The sequence below is a fragment of the Panicum hallii genome, chromosome 6 (genome assembly GCF_002211085.1).
Source record: "Panicum hallii strain FIL2 chromosome 6, PHallii_v3.1, whole genome shotgun sequence".
In the NCBI taxonomy this organism is placed as follows: Eukaryota; Viridiplantae; Streptophyta; class Magnoliopsida; order Poales; family Poaceae; genus Panicum; species Panicum hallii.
Window position 1 is genome coordinate 44,756,866 of NC_038047.1, and position 27,496 is coordinate 44,784,361.

A 27,496-nucleotide genomic window follows, 5' to 3' on the forward strand; every position below is an offset into this window, starting at 1 on the left:
TTATTAAAGAAAAAAGTCTCCAACAGACTTTGTAAATGACTCTCCAAATTTAGTACCTCCCCGTCCCACCTCATTCGCGCGATGGACGAATCGACCGACCACGGCCCAGTCTAACCAGTGGCGACATGGGCCTTGTCAAGTTTCCTAAGTGGACCTCAGTTATCGGCCTATGAGTCCAGACCAGGTCCCAGCCCATTTGTTTATATAGATCGCATCTGAGTTTTTCTTGAAAAAGGGATAAAAAAATTTAAATTCGAAAAAGGGGTGCCGATTGGTAAAATTTCGGAAAATGGGTACCTCCCGCCCGATGAACGGGCGGGAGGCATGGGGCCGGGGACCTCCCGCCCTTCCAACGGGTGGGAGGTCCCAAAATTATTTCCAAGCCCCTCCCGAGGGCCTCTTTGCGAATAAAAAAATTCTTATTCGTGAAGAGGCCTCTGAGACATCCCGTCCGCCCAACGTGCGGGAGGTGCCCACCTCGCTTATTTTTTATTATTTTTTGTTAGAATTTATATTTTACAAACTATTTAAAATTTATACTTTTTTCAAATACAAGATTTATTCGCCATACTTTTTTGTATACATAAATTTTAATTTTTTATTATTTTTCGTTAGAATTTATGTTTTACAAACTATTTAAAATTCATACTTTTTTCAAATACAAATTTATTCGTCATACTCTTTTCTATACATAAATTTTAAATTTAGTTCAATTATCAACGTTACAACTTTTTTCAAATCCAGTATGGACCCACGTGTCATTGAGTATACCGCACTCCACAGCCCAGTGATTACTCGTTGGAGACCGGGCCAATTCCCCCGTTCCCGCGGCCCCAGGCTGTTCCCAACAGTGCGTCCCTCCCCATCGGGAAACAGGGGCAAGCTGTATGTGGGGCCCGCGTGATTGGCAGTGGCTGCTTCCAGCAGCATGCGGATGCGGCACCGCATCTGCCACCCTGCTGGCCCACCTCCACTCACCCGCTTTTCCTTTGCTCGTGACCCATCGCCACGCGTCAGCCGAGAATAGGTGGGAAGTGATCGGAGTTTGGAGAGAGAGGGTGTGGATTTACGGGTTGCCGGAGGGGTCGTCCCTTTTCCCCTTCCTTCATCCGCATGCTGCTGGGACATGCTACGGTGCAGTCGCATGAGCAAATACTGCACCGGAAGCCTTTTCGGAGCTCCGCAGTCTACGGGTCCCGGACCACCCGTCCGTTAGGCGGGCGGGATGCCCTGCGCCCGCATCAGGGGTCTCTTCGTGAATAAGAAAAATTTCTTATTCGCGAAGAGGCTCTTGGGAGGGGTCTGGAAATAATTTTGGGACCTCCCGCCCGTTGGATGGGCGGGAGGTGCCCGGCCCCACGCCTCCCGCCCGTTCATCGGGCGGTAGGTACCCATTCTCCGAAATTTTGGCAATCGGCACTCTTTTTCGAATTTAATTTTTTTATCCTTTTTCAAAAAAACTCGATCGCATCTAGCCCAGGGTGAGACGGGCCCGGCCGGGTAGACCGAAAGGCAACTACTCCGTGCCGGCGCCGCGCCCACCGCCCGCCCGGAGCGGCACGGCAGGGGCGACCGGTCCGGTCCGCCGTGCCGTACACTTTGCATGGAGGATTCTCCGCGCCGTGCGCGACGGGCCCGGCCAGCCCAGGAGCGGCGTGGAACGTGGGTTGCTTCTCCCTTTCCGTGCTCCGAGACTGCGAGCTATACGTACAAGTGACGACTACCAGCGAGTCGCCGTCGTGCTCCACGAGGCGCATTAACAGCTCTCGTGCCGGGTCAAACACCGGGTGGACGTTCACTTCGGATCCCCTAACCCCACCACCTCGAACCAAACCCTAACGCTGCGCGGCGCCTGTCCCACAGCTTCCACGGAGGTCATTTAGGTGGGGTTGGTGATAATTGGCCGCCTATTTTTAACCTGACACGCGTGACTGCCTGCATAAACAGGCAATCCTTGTTTTTTTTTTACTCAGCAAGCATTTTTTCCTCCGAGAAAGCTGAACCAGAATAAAGATACAGCCTTAAACAAGGAGAAAAAATTCGCAAAAAGATTCGAATGTATCTTTTTTCCAAGTAGATGTGGCATTTTCAAGGAAATTGGTCCACCAATGGACCAAACACAAAGAAAATGTTTGTTTAAACTTAAAAAAGATTTCAAAAAGATTTGCTTGCTCGAGGGGGCCCGGGCCCACAGGCGCTGTCCATGAATGCCACGAATCGAAACAGCTGCAACAACCAGCCCGACCCGACCCGTCCCCATTAACTCCGCCGTCCCTCCCCCGGCCCCGCCCGTCCCAGTCCCCTCGCGCCGCACACGGGCCGGAATCCGGAGCCGGAGCTCGCCTGCCTCTGCCCGCGCCTCCACCGATCGGCGGGATGAGAGGTTCCTCGCGGAGGCCGCTGGCCGCGGTCATGGCCTGGGTGCGGCGCCAGCCGCCCAAGGTCAAGGCCTTCCTCGCCGTCGTCGCCGGGATGGCCGCGCTCGTCTTTATCCGCTTCATCGTCCACGACCACGACAACCTCTTCGTCGCCGCCGAGGCCGCGCACGCGCTCGGGATCGCCGTGCTCATCTACAAGCTCACCAAGGAGAAGACCTGCGCCGGTTCGTCCCCCAGACCAGCCTCTCCCCTTGTTGCCGCTGTTGCGCCCCCGCGCTGCTATCCGCTCGATCCGTCGGGCTCGCTGGTTCTCGATCCAGATTGCGGGAACCCATGCGTTTGTTTTTAACTTTCCCCGCGTCTGCTGTTAATTTTCCCCCCTCGAAGCATCGGGTGGTCCTCCGTTTATACTATAGAAGCTTAGTCTCGTATTTAGTGCGAATCGTGTTGCCTGCTTCGGTGGATTTTGCGTCGCCTGTCCGCCTAATTCGACCAAGGAAGTAGGTAATTTTTTTTTGCTGTTTCAGTTAGGTTTTTGCTGTTTCGGTTAGGTTGTATGAATCGACAGGTTGGATTTAGGAGTGAGGTGATTGCTATACTGAATACTGCATGCAACTCGTGCGGTGTTTGATACCGCAATGGAAGTGGGATGTTAATGTGTGCCTGCTATTTGAGGAAGGAGTCTCAAATTGTTCCATGGTTGTATCACTGGGTTAGCCTCCAGTCAAAGTTTTCTGTGGTGATATCACTGGGTGAGCCCAAGAGAAGTATACAAAGCTTGCGCCTGTTCGATTCGATGGCTTCCTTCCTTAGAAAGTCAACATGCTTTCGTCCATTTAGAGTTACAATAGCAGATTCCAGGCAATTTGCACTTTGTTCCAGTTATAGAAATGCAGTGCTGTTCTTAGATTATAAGGGTAGGTAGTCTGGGAGATGCCTGGTTTATGCGAAATTGGGAAGACGTGTTTGCTGGGAGAATGACATCACTCACTCTGGTGCAGAGATGGTGGTGGTTTTAGTTTTATTTCATCCGTACGACGACACCTTTCTCATTTATGGACTTGCTGCCTTTGCTTTCAGCATCTTTCCTGATTCACCTTTCAAAACAATTGTGTGCCTAGATGCTTTGTTAATGCAAATAAAGGATTTATTGAGGGGTATAACTCTGGACATCTTGGCATTAAAAGAATAGGCAATGGACAATATTAATGGCATGGTTTATACACAGCATCATCATTTTTAAATTGTTGTATATTATGGTCACCCTGCTGGGATCATATGCCGATATGAGTATGGTGTGTGAATCTGTCTTGTACATGATCTCTAACATGTCACTAGATTTAAGTGCTACTAGACTGGTATATCAATTTCATATTAAAAACTAAGATAAGTTTGACATTTTTTTTTTCATGGTTCAGGATGTATAAATCTATACTCATGTTCTAATTTTATCCAATTTTTTTTCTCTTTCTTGCAGGACTGTCACTCAAGTCTCAGGATTTGACAGCATTATTTCTGGCTGTTAGGTTGTACTGCAGCTTTGTTATGGAGTATGACATCCATACAGTTCTGGATACAGCTACACTAGCAGCTACTCTTTTTGTTATTTATATGATTCGGTTCAAACTGAGGTCAACATATATGCTGGACAAAGACAACTTCAAATTGTATTATGTGGTAAGAACAATATTAGATTCTTGACTGCAAAGCTAGCATCTAGGCTATTCAACATAATGGTGTTAGTATTATGTATTTTCAAGATGTGTACGTTGTTGTTTCACATGTTGCTTGACCGGGACTTTTCAAAAGGTCAAGTGCCTGGGACCTCTTGAGTTCCCTGCTGACCACAAACAAGAGCATTTCTGGTTGTATACTTTAGCCCCCATAATCACTATCACACTTTGATGACATCACTTGTAGAATGGATTTTACCTTAGCTAATGAATTGCACCTATGTTGCTGGCTATTTCTGCCCATCTATCATTTGTTTTATTAGCCCACTTCTTATTCAGATACTGTAGTATCTTACGAGACTTCCTTTCCAGGTAGTGCCTTGTGCTGTGCTAACATTTTTTGCCCATCCTACAACATCGCACAACATAGTGAACAGACTTTGCTGGGCCTTTTGTGTTTATTTGGAAGCTGTTTCAGTGCTGCCTCAGTTGCGTTTGATGCAAAATACCAAGGTGAATCTTTAAACATACATGGCCCTTGAATCAGTAGTTAATTACTCTTATTTCAATGAACTTTTCTTTCTATGCGATTTTGCAGATTGTTGAGCCATTCACAGCTCATTATGTGTTTGCACTGGGTGTTGCAAGGTTTCTGAGCTGTGCACACTGGGTCCTTCAGGTTCTTGTCTTTCTGTCTCCTTTCCCTTTTGTTTTCTTTTAAAAGAACTACCGTGCTAGTTTAGTGTCCTCCTTTTCACCAAAGAGTGAACTGGTCATCTGGTTCTGGGCCCCCAAATTTTAGTAGGGACAAATGCCTTCCCTGTCAGTCACAGTGTGAAACAATCATAGCAAAGGTCTGGACTTCCAAGATACCCCAGGCTGAAAAAGAACACTGGAAACAGAGTTGAGCAGAATAATTCAATACATCATTGAGTATAGATGGTCAGTGATTAATGAAACAGCAAAGCGCCTTTTTCTAAAATAAAATAGACGTGTTTTACCTGTTATTATCATCCTCTGTGCTCGTGTCGATGCAGAATATACTGGAAAGTAGTCTGTTTTACCTCGTTCCCTGATGTATGGTATCTTGATATCTGCAGTCCCAGCTGAAATTTGTTAGTTTATTTAGTGGTCCTTGTGTTCTCCTTTACATGTCAAGTTTGTTTGAAAACAACTTTGTTAATGTTTGCCTTGTAATTATATCTGTACAGTATCCCCAATCTTAGGTTGTGTGGGAATATATGAGGTTTTGGAAGGATGAAAGTTTGAGTTTGTGTTTTGCAGAATCCAAGTTTTTTTCTGGATTAGTCCATCTAACATAAGCTTCAATTACTCTGTTCTGTAGGTTTTGGATACCCGCGGCCGTTTGTTGACTGCTCTGGGCTATGGTCTGTGGCCATCAATGGTGCTTCTCTCCGAAATCGTTCAGACTTTCATCCTCGCAGATTTCTGCTACTACTATGTGAAGAGGTACATGCGATCAGTCATTTCTCATAATCTTATCACTCAGGCAAGGCCCTGGGCATTGAATAACGAGTCATTTCTGATGGCGCACGCAGTGTTTTTGGTGGGCAACTGGTGCTGCGGCTCCCCTCGGGGGTGGTCTAGAAACTGCAGCAGGATACAAAGCATACTGTTGGTTTCTTCTCTGCTCATCATACAACGCAACAGTCATTATGCTCCTTGTGCCCAAACTTTAGCAGTGGAGTGGATAGCAGAGCCTCGTTCGCTCTATTTTTTTTTCTTTTCATCTGTAAACTGTTTACGTGAAACCTGTACCAAATACCGTGAAACGTAGGTTGTCCATCTGACTTCTTCGTCCAGGCTAGAGTTGTTGCAGTTCCAGAATAGAGACAGACGGGATTTCCCCATTTCAATGACTGTTGTGTTCCTCTTTCGTTGTCGCTGATCCTGTCTTACCGCTGTGTTAAGAATAGTGAAGGATGCTTTGCTTTGGCATCGCTCTGGACTGACGGCTTTGTGAGCCCCTTCTAGTCAGTTGGCTGTGAATGTGATGATGTCCCAGATTTGGTTAGTTCATCAAGGCTGCTTACCATTTGGGCCTGACAGATTAGCTAACTTTCTGTCAAACAAACTCGACATGTGCTGCTTCCTCAATCCTCATCGAGCACCTGGCTGGTGTGGTTTCTGTCCAAAGCAAACTTGCCATGCACGGGCACAGCATGTGTGCAGAGGTCAGCAGCAGCCCAGCCCCGGGAAACACCCGTAGAATATCCATGGCGCAGCCGTGCACGGAACGAGCTGGCACCCGCCCGCCGGCAAAGCGTTAGCCCAGCCTCCCCCAATCCCCATGCCCGGGTGCTGGCATGATCCTACTTGCCGTGCCGTGAACCGGCGGCCTGCTGCTCCTCGCTAACTTCGCCGGCAAGGTAGAGGTCGGCCACACGTTTCATCATGCTTCTCCCCCGTTCCGTCGGCTATTTCCCCAACCTTGCGAGTTTTATCTTATCACGGTAAACACCTGCGCCTTTAACGAGGCCTTTCGAGCCTTTGACCGCGAAGATCATCCTGCAACGCCACGTTTGGCCGCACGTGTCATGTGATGCCATCTTTTCTCCAAGTCCCCAACGAGATTACTTGACGAAACGAGGCGAAGCCTCTGTGGCCGACACGTGGGGCCCACTGCCCACCGGTTATAGCGGAACCGACCTGTCATGGGCCGCGGCCCAACACAGGAGCCCCTGCGCGTGCGACGTGTCCCACTCGATCCAGAGCTCGCGTGCCGTTAGCCTTCAGCTCGGCTCGCAACAGGATCCCCGGTTTAAATGGGAACGCGACGGCTTCCGAGTCCGGGCCATCGCAACCGCACCCACGCCACGCCGCCGCCCGCCTCCCCCCACCGCTGTTTGTTCGCCGCCCGCCCGCCGCCTCATAACCCGGGCGCGCTCGCTTTCCCGAGTCACAACGTTAGCCTACGCACGCCACCGACCCCCACCGGTCCCCGTCCCTCTCGAATCCCTCCGTGCGCGCCGCGATGGACGGCTCCTCCAAGGGGATCGGCGGCGCCGCCGCCGACAAGCCCAGCCCCGACCACGACCAGAACGCTAGCCCCAACGTCCCGGCGCTCGCAGCCGCAGGAGACGACGGCGCCTCGGCCGCCGCCGCCGCGGCGGGGACGGAGGGGAGGCGGCCGTTCACCAGCCTCAGCCAGGAGGAGGCGGACCTCGCCCTCGCCCGCGTCCTCCAGGAGCAGGTAAGCGATCGAGATCTCGCGGGGTTGGTCGCGCCCGGCCCGGGATCCCATCATCCCATGGGATGGGGTCAGCATGGGGAGTGATCTGAGGCTTTGCCGCCATTCTGATTCGTGGTGCGTTCTGCTGGGTTGTGCCGCAGGAGCGCGCGTACATGATGCTGACCGCGCAGTACGGCGGCGGCGAGTACGCGAGCTCGGACGCCGGGAGCTATGACTACGACGAGGACGAGGGGAGCGACTACGAGGAGGAGGAGGAGGAGGGAGGTGGGGACCCGATCGACGAGGACGAGGCGGTCGCCGGCGCGGAGGGGACCGCGGCGGGCCCCGCGCGGGGGTACGAGGACGACGAGGGGTTCGCCCGCGCCCTGCAGGACGCCGAGGAGCGCGACGTCGCCGGCAGGCTCATGGCGCTTGCCGGGATCGGTGATTGTGAGTGCACAAAACGGATGCCAAAATTCAGATTTTCTTTTCCCCTTTCTGGGTATGCTGCTTAGTCTGCCGTTGTGGACCAGGGCGAGCGATGGAGCAGGATGATGACGAGGAGGTTGAGGAAGAAGATGGTGGGGATGATCCACAGGTGATATTTCTTTCTGTTCCCTCCGTTGCTCGATTGATATGGGCATGCTCAGGCAATCATGAACTGCCTGGATTGGATTATGTGATGCACCTTTAAATAGTCTCACAAAGATTTCCAAGCTTAATGTTGGTAACGATGCAAAACACAGGCACTAGTTTGTTTCTCCAGTACTAGCCATTAGTAATGAAATGTTTTACCACATCATTTCTCATTGCTCTAGGATTGATACGGTAATAGTAGGTACTAATATTTTAGATTCATGAGCTGGTGGTGAGAATTGTGCTGCTTATTGGTAAGAAATGGAATGTTAGTGGAATTGGCTAGAATAAGTAGAATTTGAAGTCGAATTTGCATGTTCCTCTTGATTGAGTTGACTGTCAAGCAATATTTGTGTTGCTGCTTCCATTTAAAATTGCATATTCAATGCAAATTCATCTATTTGGAAACACTCCTTATTGTCTTTGTATAGTCGTTGAAAAATCTCCTGTGAATGAAGCTAGTATCTGACATTTATTCAAATTTTAGGATGCATGGGAAGATGTTGACCCAGATGAATACTCTTATGAGGTAAGTTATTATTTCTGAAAAAGAATTTGATGTCCTCTGCATTTTAGATTTTTAATCTACACTACTGTGTGTGAAGCTGGAAGATGCATTATTAAACATTCATGGTTGTGGTGATCTCAGGAATTAATTGCATTGGGTGAAGTTGTCGGTACGGAAAGCAAAGGCCTATCTGCTGATACTATTGCCTCGCTACCTTCAGTAACTTACCAGGCACAAGACAAGCAAGAAGGCAACATGGAACAGTATGGACTATGTTTTGTTATGCCTTATCCCCCCTCCACAAAAAGTTTTCTGTGTGCAGAGTGATATACTGATCGATCTAATTTAATCTGCAGATGTGTTATTTGCCGTGTGGAGTTTGATGAAGGTGAAACATTGGTTGCACTTCCTTGCAAACATCCATACCATTCTGAGTGCATAAACCAGTGGCTGCAATTAAACAAGGTATAACCATCAGCACCACCACCTACCTTCTTAATTCCCCCGCAATGTACGATTTTCAAAGGATGTTCCAGTGAACACTACATCTGTTCTTAAATAGATATCATTTTAGAATGTGTGCAATCCTACTTTGAACTTTGACCATCAATAAACACAAAACAGTTAGTATTTGACACATGAAAATCATGTGTGAATTTGCCATGAATCATCTTTCCTTGGTATTTGGTAATATTTTCAACAATCTCTATTAAGGTCGATGCCCTAAACAACAAGTAAAACAACAGTGATAGTAATTCGTTGCAAGTGTATTATTAGGGGGATTTTTTTTTCACAACCCTCAGACTGCATAATGCTGCAGTTCATTCCAAGATACACCATGTGACATGCTAAATTGCTACAACAAACAAGAACAGCTCATTGCACGAAAGGTAAATACCAAACCAACATCTGAATTATACGAAGTGACATATATCCTTCGATTGTTTTCAGGTTTGCCCGATGTGCAGCGTTGAAGTTCCCACCTCAGTGAGTAAGAAGCCATAGCTGCTTTGCTGGGAAGGAATAGCGGCAGCCAGCAGCCTGATATTTATCTGCCATTAGTGAAACGAAAGCAGTGGTCAACTGTTGAGTTGTTCAGGGAAACAAGGGAAATGGCCGTGTCTGTCTCCCTGTTTTCTTCAGTTCAATTCAACAGGTTTAGTCGCCCCCTGTGCGGCTGTAACTGCTCCTGCTGCTGACTTTCGTGGCCATGCCGCTGGTTATTTATGCATTGCATTAGACTGCTGATGATTCGTGCATGATTCGTTGTTTGTAGATGTAAAATGACAATCATATCAATAGCCAATAGCCATTCTTTTAAATCTTAGTCTGATCTTTTCGTGTTTGAGTGGTGTCACTTTTGTTCCTCGAGATGATGAGTTGCCATCCATTAAGATTTAAGAATGACCATGAGTCGGAAGAAACAGGACTCTGTATACCGTTGCTTGCCGAAGAGTATCTACCGGGTAATGGGCCGTGTATTGGTATGTAGATTCGTGCTTGAGCCGGAGACGCTGGTAGTGGTGCGGTGCCCAAGTACTCGATTTCCTTAATGGACAGGCACTATCTGGGCTTTATGTTCATGCAGGCCAGTGACCGTTGGGCCTGGTTTGAACGGTACTTCCAAAATGCGTCCTCTGAAGATTCTAGAAGATTTGCTCTCCGAAGACCAAAAGGTCAAATGAACAAGGAAACACTCTCTAGATTCTAGAAGGTGTGCTCTCTACAAGCCTCGCGGGTTGGGTCCGGCAGCAGCGTGCCGGTGTCGGCGCACGGCACTTTTCGACGAGGCTCTACACCGAACACAGAAACTGCACACGCTACGACGCGGCTGCGGCTGGACAAAAGTGAACTTTTTGGGCTGGCGTCCGGTGCTGCCTTGGGCCGCCGCCGGCGAACACGGGCGTTCCCAGCGTGACCTTCTAATTTAATTGGTTGCGCTGGTACCTGGTAGGCTGCCGGTGACCGGTGTGGCTCGAGAGCGGCCTGCTGGGCTGCGCAGGAGCCAGAAACCAGTGGAGATCTCAACCGTGGCGTCCGGCAGCCACGCCAACAGCCAGGCCAAGTAGCCACCAGAATCAGCGTGCGGCGCCCAACGTCCAGCCAAAACCCGGCACCGGCAGGACGCAAGAGGAATCTGAATCCGCCACAGCCCACAGCACCGCCGCCCTCCCGTCGACCAGGGGGCGCCGGCCGCCCAGAATCCGGCGGCCCCCGGGGGTGCGTGCGCGTGTCCCCCAAGCACAAGGCCGACGCTGACGCGCACCCACCTCCTCCCTGCCTCCCTGTCTCCGTCTTATCGCCAAGCCTCCGCCCCGTCCGCGCCTAGAAAAATAGCGGAGCGCCAGCGCCGCCCCCACACCCCCAACCCGCTATAAGACGACCGCGGACGGCAACGCCTCACCCACCTTGGCTTCCCCCCCCCCCCCCCTTCTCAGATCCGCGGCTGCTCGATTCTGATCCCCCCTTCGTTCGTCTGATGATCTCCGCGCCTCTGCGTGTGCCGGCGCCGAGGGCCGGCGCCGGGATCGGGACGCCGCCGTTCCGGTCCGCCTCGGCTTCCTCCGCGCCCAAGCTCGGCAGGATCCGGTGCGCCGCCGCGGCCGCACGGCCGGCGGGGAGGGGCGCGCCCACGCTGTACGAGGTGCTGGGCCTGCGCGCCGGCGCCACGGTGCGGGAGATCAAGGCGGCGTACCGGCGCCTGGCGCGGGAGCGGCACCCGGACGTGGCGGGCGCCGCGCCGGGGGCCGCCGCGGAGTTCGTCCGCCTCCACGACGCCTACGCCACGCTATCCGACCCGGACAGCCGCGCGCGATACGACGGCGCCGTCGCGGTGGCCGTGGCCGTGGCGCGGCGCCCGTACCCGCGCTGGGCCGCCGGCGCCGGCTACGGCCGGCCACGCCGCACCTGGGAGACGGACCAGTGCTGGTAGTAGCAGTAGGACCTGGACCGTGCCGTGCTTGTGATTTGTGAATAGTGTTAGCTACAAAGCACCTCCTGCCGCCATGCGGCCATGGCGGCTCACCTTGGATTTTTAGTACCGGTGGCCATCCATGTGACTCCATCTCGTTTCCGTCCTTCTTCTTGCACTGCTGTGTCTGTGTAAGTGTAATGTAATCTTGAGAAGCGATTGCGAACAAATTGACCTATGTAAGGTGACTGCGAGGTTTGAAGGAAGTAGCCCTGCCTCCTCCGTTGAATCTAATGAGATGTTCTTCTCTTGTACTAGTCTTGTTGATTCCAATATGCCGTGCGGTTTCACATCACAATTCCGGCGAGCTCTCTTCTTTCTTGAATCGGAACAAGAACCAAGGAAACGTCGTTCCTCTGATGATGCCAGCGATACCCAAGGGAACAGTCCACAGGGAGGGAATATTCCATGCCACGCCTTGGAACAGGGAGTGCCGCCTGGCTGCCGGGTGCCGACCTTTCCTCTTGTCGCCAAGGTCAAAGCATGCCAATTGGCAGCCGGCACCGGCGGCTCTGCTCTTGCTCTGCAGCCCCCTCCTGACGACGACATGTGACGGAAGCGCCGGTTCTTCTACCATCAAGCTGTTATCTTTTTCCCCGCCGGAGGAGGACGTTTCAGAGCAATTGAACAAAACTTCTTTCCTCCTGTTTTGTTGGATCCTTCAAAGCTTGGTTTCATGCGAGGCCGCCAGCCTACCAATTCGGGCGGTCCGGAACGAACGAGGATTTTTAGGGGGGGGGGGGGTGGGAATCACATCAACGGATAGGCTGATCGCAAAAGATAAAGGAGGGGGCGCTCACATGGTGTGCTGCAAGAGCCAAACGGCTTAGGGCAGCTCCGGTGTGCGTTTTTTGAGGGTGCTAGAAAGAGAGAGAAAACAATGGAGAGGGTGCAATCCCTGGAGCTTTAGCCTGAGTTCATTTCTCTTTTTTTCTCCTTGCCTCTGACTTTTTCTTGTACAGTTTTGAAACTCTCTACTCTATCAATATACTATGCTGGGCAGCTTCGAGTGCCAAATTGCAGCTCGACGAGGCTAAACTTTCGAGTGCCACGAGATACAGCTTGGTCAGACGGCTGAAAGACACAAAGAACGTTTGGCGCTTTCTCGTGCGAGAAAAAAGAGGATTTTTGGTCAACCAAGGATGCATGTGCCGTGCAAGAGCATGTGCAAGAGCATCTCGAAGAGTCTTTCTAAATTATCATTGGGAGAGTCTTTTACATAAACATTGCTTTCTATATATTTTTATTCTCCAACAGTTTTTCTACATCTTATATATACTCTAGAAAGTTTTTTTCCTTATCTATTTTTGGTTAGCGAGAAATGCGGAATGAAAGATGGCTATATTTGAATAACCACTTAGAGAAACCATTGTAGGGTATTTTTTCTATTAAAATCTCTATTCCTAACAATTAGAAAAGATATCGAGAGTCTTGCTCAAGTTGCTCTAACGGTAACAAAGTTGCACCTGCCCGTTGCTACAGTGACCGTCCGCTGTTTTGGCACGGGTGAGTGAGCTACGTGTTCCACGAATTCAAGAAGCCCAGGGTCTCGTGGCGCTCCATCCTGGCCGTCAATCCTTGATCCAACGGCCTCAGACCCGACACGGCATCGGAGAACTCGAAAGGAGAACTGCACGCGCCTCGTCCCCTTCCCCCGGCCTCTTCCCCTCCATGCCACGATCGCATGGCACGATCTCGCCATCTAGGGCAGGCCACCCGGCTCGCCTCCACCCTTCCTCTCCCCTTCCAAATTTAGCTCCTCGCCTCCGGCATCACCGCGCTCGCTCGCGTCCCACCTTCGTCCCAGCCGCCGGACAGCAGCCGGCCGGCCGGCCGGCCGCGACCCGGATCGGAGGGTTCCACGATCAGCTAGCTCATCGCGCGCGGCGGCATTGATCGATCCCGCCGGCCGATCGACCGGAGCTGTCTCGCAGGGCCACCGCCGCGGGGATGGACGACCTGAGGGCGAGCCTGGCGCGGTCGATCCAGCTCGCGGAGCAGCTGATCAAGTGGGCGGACGAGGCGCAGGCGTGCCGGTCCGAGTGCCAGGACCTCGGGTCCTGGATCGAGCGCCTCTCCACGCTGCTCCGCCAGGCGGCGCGCGCCGAGCTCTACGAGCGCCCCGCGCGCCGCATCCTCGGGGACACGGACAGAGCGCTCGACAAGGCCGCCGCGCTCCTCGAGCGCTGCTGCGGCCGCGGCATCCTCCACCGCGTCTTCACCATCATCCCCGCGGGCTCCTTCAAGAAGGCTGGCTACCTGCTCGACAACTCGCTCGGCGACCTCACCTGGATCCTCCGCGTCTCCAACTACGCCGCCTCCGACGAGGACGAGGAGGACGACCACATCGGCCTGCCCCCCATCGCGCAGAACGAGCCCATCCTCTTCCTCATCTGGGAGCAGATCGCCGTGCTGCAGTACGGCGGCCTCGAGGCCCGCGCCGACGCCGCCGCCAGCGTCGTCTCCCTCGCGCGCGACAACGACCGCTACGGCAAGCTCATCATCGAGGAGGACGGCGTCCCGCCGCTGCTGCGGCTCATCAAGGAGGGACGCGCCGACGCGCAGGAGAGCGCCGCGCTCGCCATCGGGCTCCTCGGCCGCGACCCCGAGTGCGTCGACCTCATGATCCTCGCCGGCGTGTGCACCTCGTTCGTCAAGATCCTCAAGGACGCGCCCATGAAGGTGCAGGGGATGGTGGCGTGGGCCGTCTCCGAGCTCGCCGCCAACCACCCCAAATGCCAGGACGCCTTCCTCCAGCACAACGTCATCCGCCTCCTCGTCTCCCACCTCGCGTTCGAGACGGTGCAGGAGCACTCCAAGTACGCCGTCGCCTCCAAGATGTCCATCCACTCCGTGGTCATGGACAAGAAGACAAATGACACCTCGCAGGAGCCGTCGGACGCCGGGGCGCAAGCCACCACCAGCGCGGCGAAACCCATCGTGGGCGGTGGCGTGACAGGCGCCAGCTCGAGCGCGGCAGCTCCCGGTCCCAGCGCCAGACCCGCCGGCATCGCCGGGACGAGGATGCACAACGCGTCCATGTCGGCGACGAGCACGCGGGGGAGGGAGTACGAGATCCCGGAGATCAAGGCCTACCTCAAGTCCCACGCCGCCAGGGCGCTGGGCACGCTCGCCACGGGCAACCCCGCCATCTGCAAGAACATCACGGAGTCGAGGGCGCTGCTCTGCTTCTCGATCCTCCTCGAGAAAGCCGCGGGCGACGTGCAGTACAACTCGGCGATGGCGCTTGTGGAGATCTGCCGCGTCGCCGAGCAGCACCCCGAGCTCCGGCGGTCGGCGTTCAAGCCGACGTCCCCGTCGGCCCGCGCTGTGGTGGACCAGCTCGTCCGCGTCGTGGAGAAGGCCGACTACGACGACCTCCTCGTCCCCTGCATCACGTGCCTGGGATGCCTGTCGAGAACGTTCCGCGCGACGGAGAAGAGGGTCATCGGGCCGCTCGTGAGGCTCCTCGACGAGCGGGAATCCGAGGTGACCCTGGAGGCGGCGTCGGCGCTGACCAAGTTCGCGTCCACGGAGAACTACCTGCACGTCGACCACTGCAAGTCGATCATCGCCCACGGCGGCGCCAAGCACCTGGTCCAGCACGTCTACTTCGGCGAGCAGGGGGTCCAGACGGCGGCGCTCATCCTCGTCTGCTTCCTCGCGCACAACGTCCCAGACAGCGACGAGCTCGCGCAGGCCGAGATCCTGACGGTGCTCGATTGGGGGTTGAAGCAAGGGTACATGTCGCAGGATCCGTTGATCGAGAGCTTACTGCCCGAGGCCAAGATTAGGCTGGAGCTCTACCAGTCCAGAGTGGCAAAAGCAGGGTACTATTGATCAAACAGTTTTGTTGCAGAGAGGAGGCAGTGTTACCAAGACAACGGAATTGCTGCTTACTCCTGATCACATCAGCTGACTACTGTATATAGATTCAGGTAACTTCATTCACCGTTTGATTAACCTTTTCTTTGAGATAAACATATATGAGACAAACATATATAGGTGAACTAATTCTGAAGTGATCTGTGTGTTTTTCATGTTTGGCTGGGATACCAGATGCGATCGCCGATTGGTACATTTTTTTTTGAGGATATCAGAAAGTTTTGTTTTGTAGGTTGGTTCTTTATGCTCATTCTCAACCTGTATCTCATTTGGTGGTGAACAGTGCATAGCTAGCCCTTTTTAGGGGGATCATTAGCCCTTGATACTGGAGTCAGTCAGTAAACTTTTGTTAGAGGATATCAGAAGTTTTGTAGGCTTAATTTGATGTTTGCCCTTAAGTTTTTACTGTATCTCTTTTGGTGATGAACAGAAGTACAGCCCCTTTCAGGGGGGAGATTAGCATAATTGTACTCTGACTTGATGTATATTAGGTCTTCATTTACTGAGAAGAATTTATTTGACTCGAATAATGTGGATTCTTTTCTGACTGTATGAAATCCATCCATATACCGTGCTAATTCAGGAACTTCTACCATTAAATATGCTGAACTTTTTCCTGACGAACTATGTGAGCCAAAAGGAAATTGGATCTTCATTTGTTAATTTGAACAGATAATAGCAGCAGCGCCCCTGTTTGTTACTATGCATCCACATGATGAATTTTGGAATTCAGAAGAATCTAGCTCCCGTTTCCACGAAGTTCATCTTGCAAGGAGTAATTAAGGCTGGGGAGATATCGCCCCGCCACGTCACCTCTCGCCCCCACTCTCACCCCACTCTTACCCCACCCCTCCAATGCAGGGCTACAGTGACCGCTCTCACTTCTCTCTCCTCCACGTCAGCTTTTCTTTTTCAGATTTAATTATTTCACTCTCTTTTATTCGCGTACGCAAAATAATTCAATAAACTAATTTTATTCAACTAAAAAATTACCGATTACATCATAATTAAAAAAGAAAATTACATCGCAATTAAAAATAGCAAAAATATATAATAATTAAAAAATCGGTGAAGGTATGGAAATCTGGAGACCAACCGGACATGGTGGAAGAGATTTCGAATTGTAGAGGAGAGAAATGAGCTCAAATGGGGTGTGGAAGGAGTGAAAACCGGGTGGGGTATTTATAGGGGGTCGGAGATGAAATTTGAAATCTTTTGCAATTTTTTTCAAATTTTTTGGAGTTCAAACGGTCAAATAACGGCTAGTTCAACGGATAGTCCGCGTGGACCAATCAAAACGCGCCACGTCACGTCCTCTCGCCCGCGTACACCGACGCCAACGCACCGCCTCGCTACCGCCCGCCTACCGTGTAATATCTAGGTAGTTAGCCAACTAGATATTATATTGGATGTATTATATGTAAGCATGTTATAGTGTATACAAGTTGTACAAAACATTAGGGGTATAATTGTAATTTAGGAGTTGTGTGATTATTTGAGTATAAGGGTGTAAAAGTACTCTTAAGTGGTAAACCTAAATCATTGTACATAAGAACAGTGCAAAAGTCAAATAAAACCTAAGAGAAATAGACTTTGAAAGAAACTAAGGATCTATGTGTAATTAACAAATGTATAAGGATTTACATATGAAATAGTTAAAATGGTAAAAGTAAAACTCAAATTTACTTAAGGGTTAAAGTGTAAAAAGGGCTAGTCATGATTACTGCAGGCAATCTTACAAAAAGACCCCAAACATTAAGACAATTTGTTTGAATTATAACACAAAGTTTATAATTTGAGTTGTGTTCAAAAGTTCAAAATAAAACCGTACCCTTTGAGATTTTGAACTCGAGCTCTAAAGCATTCTTGTAGAATTTAAAATTCTCTACAACTTTGCTTTAGACAGTTTCCTCATTAGGATTTTGTAGTAGTGGAAAATTTTAGTTTGCAGAGGAGTCCCTGAACTTTTTAGAAATCACAAACTAGTCCTTCTGACTCCAGCCTGCTTCGTCTTCCTCTGACCACGCCGCTTCCCCCTTCTGCTCCGCCCTGCTACCGCCGCTCACCGCCGGCGCAGACCTCCCGAGCTCCACCTCCAGCTGCTACACCGTCCACGCGTCATCTCCTCTCGATCCCGGCCTCTTTCCTCTCCCTTCCTGGCCTCACGCGCGCGCGCCACGACACCCCGAGCCATCTCCGGCCGCCACCTCCTCGTCGTCGTGGACAGCTCACTGCAGCGCCTTAACCTCCTCCCTCTCGCGCGCAGCAGCACCACTTCAACACCTACGTGCTGTTCTGCTACTCCCAGCGCCCATTTCCCAGCATCCGAGCCGCATTTCCTCGCCGTCGTCTTCCTCCGCTCCGGCCGTGCACGGCACGCTCGTGGGCAGCTCTCACCAGCTTACCCCCGCCCCAATCAACACCTGCACAAGCTTCCCCGTGACTTGCTCGTGCTCAACGACCCACTATTCTTCCCCAATTTCCACTGAAGTTTTGTCCCCGACGAGCGCCGCCGCCGCCGCCTTCGGCCTCCACCGTGGGCAGCTCGCTCCGGGCACTCTCACGCCACCACGACCCCCTAGCCAGCACCACATCATCTCTGTGAAGCTCCCCGACCCATCCTTTGGCCTTCTAGTCCACAACTGCGCCTCCCCGACGCTCGCCGGCGTTCTTCCTCGTCGCCGCCGCCTCTGTCTCCGTCGGTCTCCTTTAATCCAGCACGTCTTCTTCCAATTGATGGTACCTACACGTTCCCCGTGTCTCACTGAAGCTTATGCACAGGTTGGTTGCCAACGTTCACCACCGGAGCTCCGCCGTCGACGGTGACCTCTCCGCCGTTCCCTCGGGCTCAAGTCGAACTCCACCATTCCGGCCATCCCCGTCCACGACAAGTAGTGCAACTAAACCACAGTAAGACCCTGAGCCTTTCCCTGCCCTTGAACCTCGCCGCCGGTGACCACCGTCGCCGGAACACGGTCGCCTCCACCTTGCTCTGTTCGGGTTCACGGCCAAGGACCTCAGGTTAGAAGGAAAAGAAACTCAGGGGGTTAAGTGCATAGCCTAAGACTCAGTTGAATAGTAACTAGGGACCTCCTTATGTAAATGTTGCTGTCAACTTAGAAATGCTATATCTTTCCGAGGAAAAGTCATAAAATTGTAAACTAAATTTTGTTGGAATCCTTAGATAAAGATCTACAACTTTACTTAAAGGATTAACTTCAGTTTCTGAATGTTTGATGATCTAATTTAAATATCAAATTTAATTGCTTGTAGGCTTTGAAAGTGCATAGTAATTCATAGAAAAATGATAAATGTTAAAACCAGTGATGATAATTTTCTTTTAACATGTAAAATTTAAGAAAAATAATTATCCTAGTATTCTAGTATTATTCCCTTAGTGTACAAGTTTTATTAGAAATAATGTGTAGTTTCCTTTATATAATTACTAATTATACTTTTAAAGGTTCAAAAATCATGAAAAGTATATGAGAGTTCTGTTTTGTAATATTATAACATGTTATTAAGTTTTTAACTAAGAATTAGGTATTAAATAATTTGGATATAATATAATTGATTTGTAATGTAATGGTAACTTAAAGTTCATATAAATTAGTGAGGTCAATATATAAAGCTTTTTAATATAAATGTTAGGAACTACCCCACCTGTTGTTCCATACCACTAGTTAGGTAATTAGTATAGCTAACCCTGTTGTTGAATGGGTTTAGATAAAACATATAATGCCCGATAAATGACTGCCCAGTACAGGGTAATTAAGTTGATTATCGAAATATAATATCCTATACATTGAATTGCAACTTTATCGTGAATTGAAATACAAATGTATGCATCCATTAAACTTCATCTTGCATATCATGTAGACTCGACCACTCTACCTGACGGGGATTATCAACTGATTCCAGAACAAGAAGAAATTTATTCTGAAGACCCCGGGAATCTCGTCGCGGATTTCTCTGAAGCCCCGAATCAAGGTTCGAAAGCAAATAATATGACTAACCCCAACCCTACCAGCGAAGGCAAGCCCCGGACATAACCCCTACTTTACTACACTGCAACCTATATTATTTATATATATCTTTATGCATTAGGTTCTTAGGAGTTGTTTGGAAACCTTAGTTGCATTGTTCCAGGAACCAATGTATTGAACACTAGAACTTGAGTACGACTAGCTGCTATGCTATTAGGACCGGTAGAAGTCGAGTGATTTCCTATCACTCGCGCGATATAGGAGTTGTAGTGTTTACATTCCTGTTATCACTATAAGGATGACGGACGGGAATTGTGAGGTATCATGGTTGAGATGATACCCTGTCTGTATTGATGGAATTTGATAAGGTCGCAGTGTGTGGTAGCGGTGGTTAAGCGTTTGAAAGTACTAGCCACATGCCGTGAAATATGGTAAGCGGTAAGCCTAGTAACCGATCGGCCCGAGGAGTGGACATACCCCCCACCACATGTATTTGCTTCTTTTGGTTACTTTATTCGACGTGTAGGCATACGTGTTGCTGGGCAACCAGGAGTACGGGTTTTGTAGTCGCGCTACAGACGTACGTCCTGCACTTTGGAAGTGCGTATAACCTGCAGTCGCTTGTGGTGGCCCTGATCCACGAGTCGGAATGAAAGGCAAACGGTTGCTTCGGAACAACCCTGTGGTGTTCCAAGCGTGTGTGTTAGGTTTACCTTGCAAGGGTTGAATCTCGATTCAGAATCGTCCGCCTCTCACGATGTATGAGACTGCTTATTCCCTTTATCACATAGAGTAACAAGAGTAACTTTGTGATTATGAAAGATGATGTTTGATTAAGAATTCTACCATATTTTGAGTAGTTATAAGTGCTTATCTAGAATGACTAAATTAACTAGAACTGGAAAGCTAAAAATTGAAAATAAGGATCTACTCTTTGTTGCTTTTCAGCTGAAAACTCTACCCACAGCTAAAAGCCTTCATGAGTCTAGTTATGGGCTAAGGTATACCCGATTCCGGGTAAGTCTTGCTGAGTATTAGTATACTCAGCCTTGCTTTTGTTGATTTACTTCAGGTAATCCTCCTGATGAGCCAGCATTCATTACACCATGGCCCTACCCTTTGCCTGATGGTTGGTCCGTGGAATGGGATCCGTCCCCGACCAACACAGATTCCGCCGAGTGATATCATGCCAGGGCTAGCATGATACCTGTAATACGACGTGTACAATATTTACGCTTTTCAAACTCCGCTGCTTTGACTGAAAACTAAAACCTGTCTTGTAATAATCTCTCCTCCGTGGGAGCTAATGATGCTTTGTACATTTTTTAATATAACTGACTGTGGTGTAAGATATTTTGGCATTGTATCTCTGGACTCACCTTCGTGTGAGGTACCTTGTTGGATCCTGCGTTCGGTGGTTTATCGGGACGTTACCCGACAGACCAATAGTTTTATACCGTTTGAAGTACGAGGTAGCCCTTCGGAGAGGACTCGCGTACTTGAGCCGGTATAATTCTGGTTCGTTCTGCCACATATCGCCCCCGCGCGCCTGCCAACGCGGGCGAGAGCGGGGCGGTAGTGCTACCGCCTTCTCTCTGCCTCTCGCCTCACTCTCGCCTGGGCTGGGGCGACAGAGGGGCGGTATCGCCCCCCATTGGCACCCGCCTAAGGTATAGCCCACCATGTTCTGAATAAAACATTGGAGAAAGAAGGCTTCATGCCTTTTATCTGGATGCTTCCCCTTTTGCTAGTCCTAGAAGAAACTAACCATCTCTCAGCTCAGAAAGGCAGAAGGTTTCAAGTTTCCTTCTTGGTTGCAGTAGCGATCATCATAATCTGTTGGCCGTTGCCAACCCTTCCTCAGAAAAAATCTGAGATTCTTGCCGGAAAGAGAGAGAAGCATGCAGTATCTCGAGCTCGATAGGTATTTGAGGTAGGCTGCATTAGCTTTCCATCAAGATGAGCTGCAAAGTGACGTGGAGCCACGAGGACGCAGCCTGATCAGTGATCTGACGTTGACCCATCAGTGCTCATCCAGCAGGGAAAGGGTCGTGGCCGGGCCGGCCGTCATTGCAGACGCCCATCTTTGCACGCACAGTAGGATCTCGGCGAGAAGGAAAAGGACACATAAAAACCTGTCGCTCTCTCGTGCTCTGACCCAGATCGTTCTTGCTGGTGTGTGTGTCCTATCGGGATCCGATTCAGACATGCCATCAACATCTTATCGTCATGTACACCGTCGGATTCAGTCAATTCTCAGCAGTAGACAATTGTTGCGATGAATCGGATTGGTGGTGGTGCAGTTGCTCGATGTTTGTTTGATGTTGTCATCGCCCATTTCGAGTTTATGATCACCAAAGTTCAGATCTCGAGTGGATTTTATTCAGATCTCGCGAACAAAAAGGTGCTCGATCATCTCTGTTCCCTTGCCAGGAGATCCACTTAGCCGTATGTGATCTTGTTATGCGCTGCAGACGAATCTTACCCGTATTGCAACTTGCATCTCGTCCAGATGAACAGAATCTGTGCCTGAATCTAAAGACAGGTAGGTATGCTCCACAAGATGGAACCAGGTGATTCGATCCATCATCATATGACAGCCAATAAGAGGGAGGTATGCGTGTATGCTTTACTGAAAAAGCTCTGACTGACATCCAAGATGACAGATCCTTGAGATGCAGGGAGCCCATCGCGACTAGTAGGCGCAGGATCTCCCGCCTTTGGTAGTAGCAGGATGACCTGCAAAAGCTGCGACCAGCCACGACGACGCCCTCTAATCCTGATGACGACCGGTCACTGCTCACCCAACAAGAAAAGGCGCAAACAGCGTCAGGGCCGGCCGGCTCGGCCGACAGTGCGGACGTGGCGCTGACACACACGACGCAGGCCGCGTTTTTTTTCCTTCTGTTCGTGCTGTTCTTCAACCGCCAGACGACGCACGCGCCGCCACGCCTGCCGATGACGATGGCTGATCGCCGCTCCCGTCGCGGGTCACGTCGGCGCGCGTAGGCGCCGCCTCAGGTCGAGACGTACAGCCACCAGCCTGCCTTGGCGGCTTGATGCAGCGACCCCTACCAGAAACACCGGAACAGAAGGCGTCCATCGTCGCGGGCCGGGGTGCCGGCGCCGGTGCGCGCGGGGGGCTCGACGGCCGGCAGGTTTCCAGGTCCGGCAGCAATCGTCGACGGCAAACAGGCAGTGGTGGGGAACGACGCGTCCCGAGCGCACTTTGCCCAGGAGCTTGCGCTGCGGCGCGATGCTTTCTTCCCTTTTCCACGCGGCTTCTTCTCTTTCCAGAGAGGGAGGAGCGGAGCAGGGCAAAGGATCAGGGCGCCGTGCGCCCGTGTGCGGCTTTCGACGGCAGCCTCGCGCCCGTGTCCGCCACCTGACCGGGGAACGGCGGCCAAGAAGCTTTTGGCGATCATGGACGACGCCGTGACCATGACCGGCCGCTCGCTTTGTTCGTTTGCTTACGTGCGAAGAATCGTCGTCGATCGCACGTGGTCCCCAATCTTTTCCTGCTGGCGCGCGCCTGGCCCTCGGATCGCCGATCGGACGGCTCGTAGCGGAGCGAACCACCGCGCGCCACTTCGAACATTCAGTCACGGCGCACCTCATGAGATCGTTTTCTTGGGATAGTCAGCAGATTATTCATTTGTCTCTCCAATATAAAAAAAACTGTTCTTTTATTCTTTTGGTAATAGAAGGTGCTCTAGCAGATTATTATCGCTAATATAAAAATTTTAGTTTTGAGTGGTCGCCAAAACATATCTCCTGGAGATTCCTCCCTGCACCCTATCTATTAAGTAATCTGCTATGTCACTTGCTACAAAAATATAAAAATGCTATTAACAATGGAGAGAAAAAATACATAAGATATGAGAATCTATTGAAGCCGCTCTTACCAGAATTTTTCTTTTCTTTTTGCTGCTACATGGTACGAGTGCAATCGCTTGCATAAATACATACATATATACACTCTCTTTACACCCTTAGAACACATGAAAGACTAAAACAACTTATCATGAGATAACACAAAGTCGCTAGGGGAGGAAGTATTTACCAAGCATCTATCTATCTGAAGTACTCCTTTCATTCTACAATATAATTTGTTTTGGTTTTTCTAGGTTTCAAAATGAACGGAGGGAGTAGCCGAGTAGGCAACTCCAATCTGCTAGGTGAGCTGTGAACACCTCCTGCACTCAGTTTTTAGACGTGGGATTCATATGCTGGCACACGAGTACATGGGGCCCGCCCGAAACGTGTCAAACTAATACATGGGTCCCGGAGTTTCCATTCGCGCACAAAGCAAACCGACCAGTGGCGTAAGCTCACGACGCTGATAACACACACAAGCAAAAGGACAAGAGCAAAACCAGGCAGAGGAAATGAAGCAACAATGTCGTGATCAAGCCGCTCACCAAGCAAACTACACACCAATCATCGCATCGGCCAGCCACCAATGAACAAATCTGAAGTTTTTAGTCTGTAGAAAAATTTGATCCGAAACGAATCTGCAATTTAATCTTGAAAAAAATCGTATTTGTCCCTTCGAGAGGACCGTTCCAAATTGCTGATGCCCTGTAGCTTGACCCATGCGATGCGAGCGACGAATGAGAACCCACCGCTCAGCTGACTGCTCTGGTTGGCGGCCCGCGGCCGGTCCTGATGATCTCGCCGGCCGGCCGGCCCGGCGGTTATAAAGCCGGCGAGCGCCAGCGGGGGAAGGCTTTTCCTTCCTACACGGCCGCGCCGCGCACCCCGCCCACGCACGGCACGCCTCCCCGCAGCCCCACCCCACTCCCCCGCTCCCTTAGCGAGGCGAGGTGGGGTTATGGGTCGCGCCCACCTCCCCCTCCTCCTCCACTCCTCAACCGCCGCCGCCTTATTACCCGGCCGCCCCCGCCCCGACTCCTCCTCCCTCTAGCCGGCACCAATCGTTCGTCCAGTCCGACAATCGAGCTCCCCAACCACCGGCACGCCTTCCTCTCCAAAGAGCGCGGCTTCAATGGCTTGTTCGCGGTCGCGCCTGCTCGGCTCGCCGGCCTCGATCGCGGTCCTCATCCTTTCCTTCTTCCAAGGTACGTGGTGGCTGATTCGTCGGCGGTGCGCCGCCGTTTAATGCTGCAGGGGTTAGTCGCCTCGGATTGCTTTGGATTTGGGTGGCAAAGCTGCGAGCTTTCGGGATTTGGATTTGAATCGCGGGCGCTCTCCTCTCGCGCAGGGTCGGTGTGCGGCATCACCTTCACCTTCACCAACCGGTGCCCCGACACGGTGTGGCCGGGCCTGCTGTCGGGCTCGGGGACGCCGCCACTCGAGACCACGGGCTTCGCGCTCGCGCCGGGGCAGTCGCGCTCGCTGCCCGCGCCGCAGGGGTGGTCGGGCCGCTTCTGGGGCCGCTCCGGCTGCGACTTCGACGCCTCCGGCAAGGGCTCCTGCGCCACGGGCGACTGCGGCTCCGGCGAGGTCGAGTGCCGCGGGGCGGGGGCGTCCCCGCCCGCCACGCTCGCCGAGTTCACCCTCGACGGCGCCGGCGGCAAGGACTTCTACGACGTCAGCCTCGTCGACGGGTACAACCTGCCCATGCTCGTCCAGGCCGCCGCGCCGGACTGCCCCGACACCGGCTGCCTCGTCGACCTCAATGAGCGGTGCCCCGACGAGCTCCGCGCCGACGACGGGCGCGCGTGCCGCAGCGCCTGCGAGGCGTTCGGGAGCCCCGAGTACTGCTGCAACGGCGCCTACGGCAACCCCAACACCTGCCACCCCTCCCAGTACTCGCAGCTCTTCAAGTCGGCGTGCCCCAAGTCCTACAGCTACGCCTACGACGACGCCACCTCCACCTTCACCTGCAACCACACCGACTACACCATCACCTTCTGCCCCAAATCCACTCCGTCCAGGTGCTCACCTCTTGCCCAAATTTTCAATCATCCAGCTCGTTCAGTGTTCACTTTCAACTGCAACTTCGAGCTTCAGATTTCAACATTATGCTTGTATGAGATAGATTGCTTACTTGAGAAAGGTGAGATCGTGATTCGGAATGTGGAATTGGGGGAAAGAGTTAGGCTTGGAGCAAAGCAAAGAAGCTTTGATTTGTACTCTTCTTCTCTTGCCATCTTTGCCTTTCTTCTGTCCCACACAGCACCTTTCTCGCCATCTTTGTGTGTTGGGTCTGACTAGGAAGTTGCAATTGCCTTGTTGGAACTTTGCAACTGCAAAAAACACATCACACTGACACTGGGTCTCACGTCAGTTGCTTAAATTAACTTCACAAGTTCATGGTATTAACCTTTTGACTGCATACAAAATATGCTGTGCAAACCTGATCTTATGCGAGCAATCGTTTGTTTTTGACATTTTTGCAGCGATAAATCCAAACACTCATCGCGGAGGCCGAGCCATGAGCAGCTTGAAGATTCGGTTTGGCTTGCTTCCCTGAAAAAAAGTGACGCCGGTGCTCTGGCAGTGGCTTCATGGTCGGCGTCCATTGTGATCCAATCCGCCCTGGCAATTGCTGTGGTGATCACACTTGTTGCATTGGAGCAACCTCTGTTCAGCTTGCTATGATTCTGCAAGGTTGCAGTTCTTGATCCAAGCTTTTTTTCAGACTGAAAGTGGATTAGAGAGTAGTGATGAGCAATGGGGAGAGAATATTGTGTAGGCTTTTTGTTTGTGGATAGGTGCTAGAGAAGGAATTATGAGTTACAAGTTGGCAATTGCAGTTCCATAAATGCATTGCATTGGTTCATTACCCTACAGAAACATCGCTCATTGCATTATATTCTTTTTGTGCATCAACTGTTTTTCTTTGGGGCACGACCGATGTTGCATGTTGATCCGGCCGCACCTTGGAACGAGAAGAATATGAGATCTGATACTCTGTTGTCATCAGGTCCCTTTCTCTCTAGTTTGTTCAGCAAGGCGCATAAAAAAATATCGCAAATAGATATTACACCATTTGGTTTGCAGAGGTGCCACTTTGCTTTCTCCTCTGATGTAGCAAATTGCAAGTTGAATGATAAGCGTGTTAGTGACATCTCATCCAGAGGAAAAAAGTTTGAGATTCACTCCCATGTTCTTTCTGATCAGGAGTGAGCACTTATCTGAAAGAAAAAGGAAACAGATGACCCTTTTCTTTTTTCTTTTTGAAAAGGACGAACGGTGGAAGATAGGAAGGCAATTAGGCAAAGTCGTTGGTAGTGCTGAACAATGGCCGGCTGTGATAATATATTAAATTAATGAATTGACATCACACTGAAGCAAAGCAACCAGAATTTGACAGAATACGTGTGGTGTGGTAGATTACTCCTACACATTCTCCTGTCAGTATGAGAAAAACAAAATTAAATAAAGATGAAACAAATGGCCAAGTTTCAACCGGCAGTCTTCTTGATTCGCATTTCGAACGAGAGTCTCATTCGGCCCAATAGTAGCCCATATTGACATCCCGGCTCGGACCACAATCTTCGAAGCCCAATAGGCAGCCTGCGGTGCACTGCTCCACTACACAGTCACACAGAGGTCGCTGGTCGGGGAGTTTTTTTTTAAAAAAAAAAGATAAAAAAATAAAATTCGAAAAAAGAGCCGGAATTGAAAAATTCGAAAAATGGGTGCGGGCGGGAGGGAGGCGTGGGGCCGGGGACCTCCCGCCCATCCAGCGGGCGGGAGGTTCCAAAAATATTTCGAGGCCCCTCCCGAGAGTCTCTTCGCGAATAAGAAAAGTTTCTTATTCGCGAAGAGATCCTTGAGGCAGGCATCCCGCCCGGCCAGTGGGCGGGAGGTTGCCCTGCTTATTTTTTGTTGAAATTTATATTTCACAAACTATTTAAAATTCAGACTTTTTTAAATATAAAATTTATTCGCCATACTCTAGTTCAATTTTACGAAGAAGATTACGGTATCTAAAACTCGTACGAAGATGGTTAAGCGATAACGTTTTGCAACGTAGAATCCAAATATTACGATAGTACGATACATGATAGTACGATACATGAAACCATTAAAAATAAAATAGTCTGATAACAAACAAGTTTAAATATACAAAATGCCAAGTCATAGTTATAATTACAAACACAAATAATGATCTGTCTTTAGTCAAAGCGGCAAATATTACAAATACACATCCAGGTCTGATACAAACTCAACGCGGCAAATATTACACATGAGCAAACAACGTTCAAATAAAATTACAACTAAATGATGCCTGATGACGTAGTAGCACTCGATCGGCGACGTCTCCCACTCCTTGATGCAACCGGAGGTCTTC

The 27,496-nt window shown here is 50.7% G+C and overlaps 5 protein-coding genes across 7 annotated transcripts; all 5 read left to right on the forward strand.

The window, feature by feature from the left end:
- The first annotated feature begins 2,252 nt into the window (after positions 1-2,252).
- On the forward strand, positions 2,253-6,010 carry LOC112897956 (putative ER lumen protein-retaining receptor C28H8.4). Its single transcript, XM_025966362.1, has 6 exons — positions 2,253-2,602; positions 3,856-4,055; positions 4,424-4,564; positions 4,650-4,730; positions 5,397-5,521; positions 5,611-6,010. The coding sequence occupies exons 1-6, from the start codon at positions 2,377-2,379 to the stop codon at positions 5,657-5,659; spliced, it is 822 nt and encodes a 273-aa protein (XP_025822147.1). The 5' UTR covers positions 2,253-2,376; the 3' UTR covers positions 5,660-6,010.
- Positions 6,011-6,858: 848 nt separating this feature from the next.
- LOC112897019 (E3 ubiquitin ligase BIG BROTHER-related-like) lies at positions 6,859-9,721 on the forward strand. Of its 2 annotated transcripts, none has more exons than XM_025965182.1 (7): positions 6,859-7,265; positions 7,406-7,694; positions 7,778-7,842; positions 8,368-8,409; positions 8,530-8,651; positions 8,745-8,853; positions 9,209-9,350. In XM_025965182.1, the coding sequence occupies exons 1-7, from the start codon at positions 7,047-7,049 to the stop codon at positions 9,230-9,232; spliced, it is 870 nt and encodes a 289-aa protein (XP_025820967.1). In that variant the 5' UTR covers positions 6,859-7,046; the 3' UTR covers positions 9,233-9,350. The 2 variants fall into 2 exon arrangements, with proteins under 2 accessions (XP_025820967.1, XP_025820966.1); XM_025965181.1 differs by having other exon boundaries at positions 6,862-7,265; positions 9,340-9,721.
- Positions 9,722-10,556: 835 nt separating this feature from the next.
- On the forward strand, positions 10,557-11,616 carry LOC112897386 (chaperone protein dnaJ 11, chloroplastic-like). The gene has a single exon (XM_025965674.1). It carries the CDS (start codon positions 10,868-10,870, stop codon positions 11,318-11,320), a length of 453 nt encoding a protein of 150 aa, XP_025821459.1. The 5' UTR covers positions 10,557-10,867; the 3' UTR covers positions 11,321-11,616.
- Positions 11,617-12,795: 1,179 nt separating this feature from the next.
- LOC112897639 lies at positions 12,796-15,756 on the forward strand. Its single transcript, XM_025965990.1, has 2 exons — positions 12,796-15,297; positions 15,419-15,756. The coding sequence occupies exon 1, from the start codon at positions 13,310-13,312 to the stop codon at positions 15,197-15,199; it is 1,890 nt and encodes a 629-aa protein (XP_025821775.1). The 5' UTR covers positions 12,796-13,309; the 3' UTR covers positions 15,200-15,297; positions 15,419-15,756.
- Positions 15,757-23,799: 8,043 nt separating this feature from the next.
- Positions 23,800-26,012, forward strand: LOC112898507 (thaumatin-like protein 1). Of its 2 annotated transcripts, none has more exons than XM_025966845.1 (3): positions 23,800-24,311; positions 24,455-25,252; positions 25,596-25,981. In XM_025966845.1, exons 1-3 carry the CDS (start codon positions 24,239-24,241, stop codon positions 25,667-25,669), a joined length of 945 nt encoding a protein of 314 aa, XP_025822630.1. In that variant the 5' UTR covers positions 23,800-24,238; the 3' UTR covers positions 25,670-25,981. The 2 variants fall into 2 exon arrangements, with proteins under 2 accessions (XP_025822630.1, XP_025822629.1); XM_025966844.1 differs by having other exon boundaries at positions 23,812-24,311; positions 24,455-25,130; positions 25,596-26,012.
- Positions 26,013-27,496: the final 1,484 nt, after the last annotated feature.

What these genes read in the sequence shown, in the direction of transcription:
- LOC112897956 (XM_025966362.1), top strand. Translation starts at nt 2,377, where the DNA reads ATGAGAGGTTCCTCGCGGAGGCCGCTGGCCGCGGTCATGGCCTGGGTG. An exon ending in GTTTGATGCAAAATACCAAG is followed by an intron (nt 4,565 to 4,649) that starts GTGAATCTTTAA and finishes GCGATTTTGCAG; the next exon opens with ATTGTTGAGCCATTCACAGC. An exon ending in TGCTACTACTATGTGAAGAG is followed by an intron (nt 5,522 to 5,610) that starts GTACATGCGATC and finishes TGGCGCACGCAG; the next exon opens with TGTTTTTGGTGGGCAACTGG.
- LOC112897019 (XM_025965181.1), top strand. Translation starts at nt 7,047, where the DNA reads ATGGACGGCTCCTCCAAGGGGATCGGCGGCGCCGCCGCCGACAAGCCC. An exon ending in GCTTGCCGGGATCGGTGATT is followed by an intron (nt 7,695 to 7,777) that starts GTGAGTGCACAA and finishes GTTGTGGACCAG; the next exon opens with GGCGAGCGATGGAGCAGGAT. An exon ending in AGTGGCTGCAATTAAACAAG is followed by an intron (nt 8,854 to 9,339) that starts GTATAACCATCA and finishes GATTGTTTTCAG; the next exon opens with GTTTGCCCGATGTGCAGCGT.
- LOC112897386 (XM_025965674.1), top strand. Translation starts at nt 10,868, where the DNA reads ATGATCTCCGCGCCTCTGCGTGTGCCGGCGCCGAGGGCCGGCGCCGGG.
- LOC112897639 (XM_025965990.1), top strand. Translation starts at nt 13,310, where the DNA reads ATGGACGACCTGAGGGCGAGCCTGGCGCGGTCGATCCAGCTCGCGGAG.
- LOC112898507 (XM_025966844.1), top strand. Translation starts at nt 24,239, where the DNA reads ATGGCTTGTTCGCGGTCGCGCCTGCTCGGCTCGCCGGCCTCGATCGCG. An exon ending in CATCCTTTCCTTCTTCCAAG is followed by an intron (nt 24,312 to 24,454) that starts GTACGTGGTGGC and finishes CCTCTCGCGCAG; the next exon opens with GGTCGGTGTGCGGCATCACC. An exon ending in CCCAAATCCACTCCGTCCAG is followed by an intron (nt 25,131 to 25,595) that starts GTGCTCACCTCT and finishes ACATTTTTGCAG; the next exon opens with CGATAAATCCAAACACTCAT.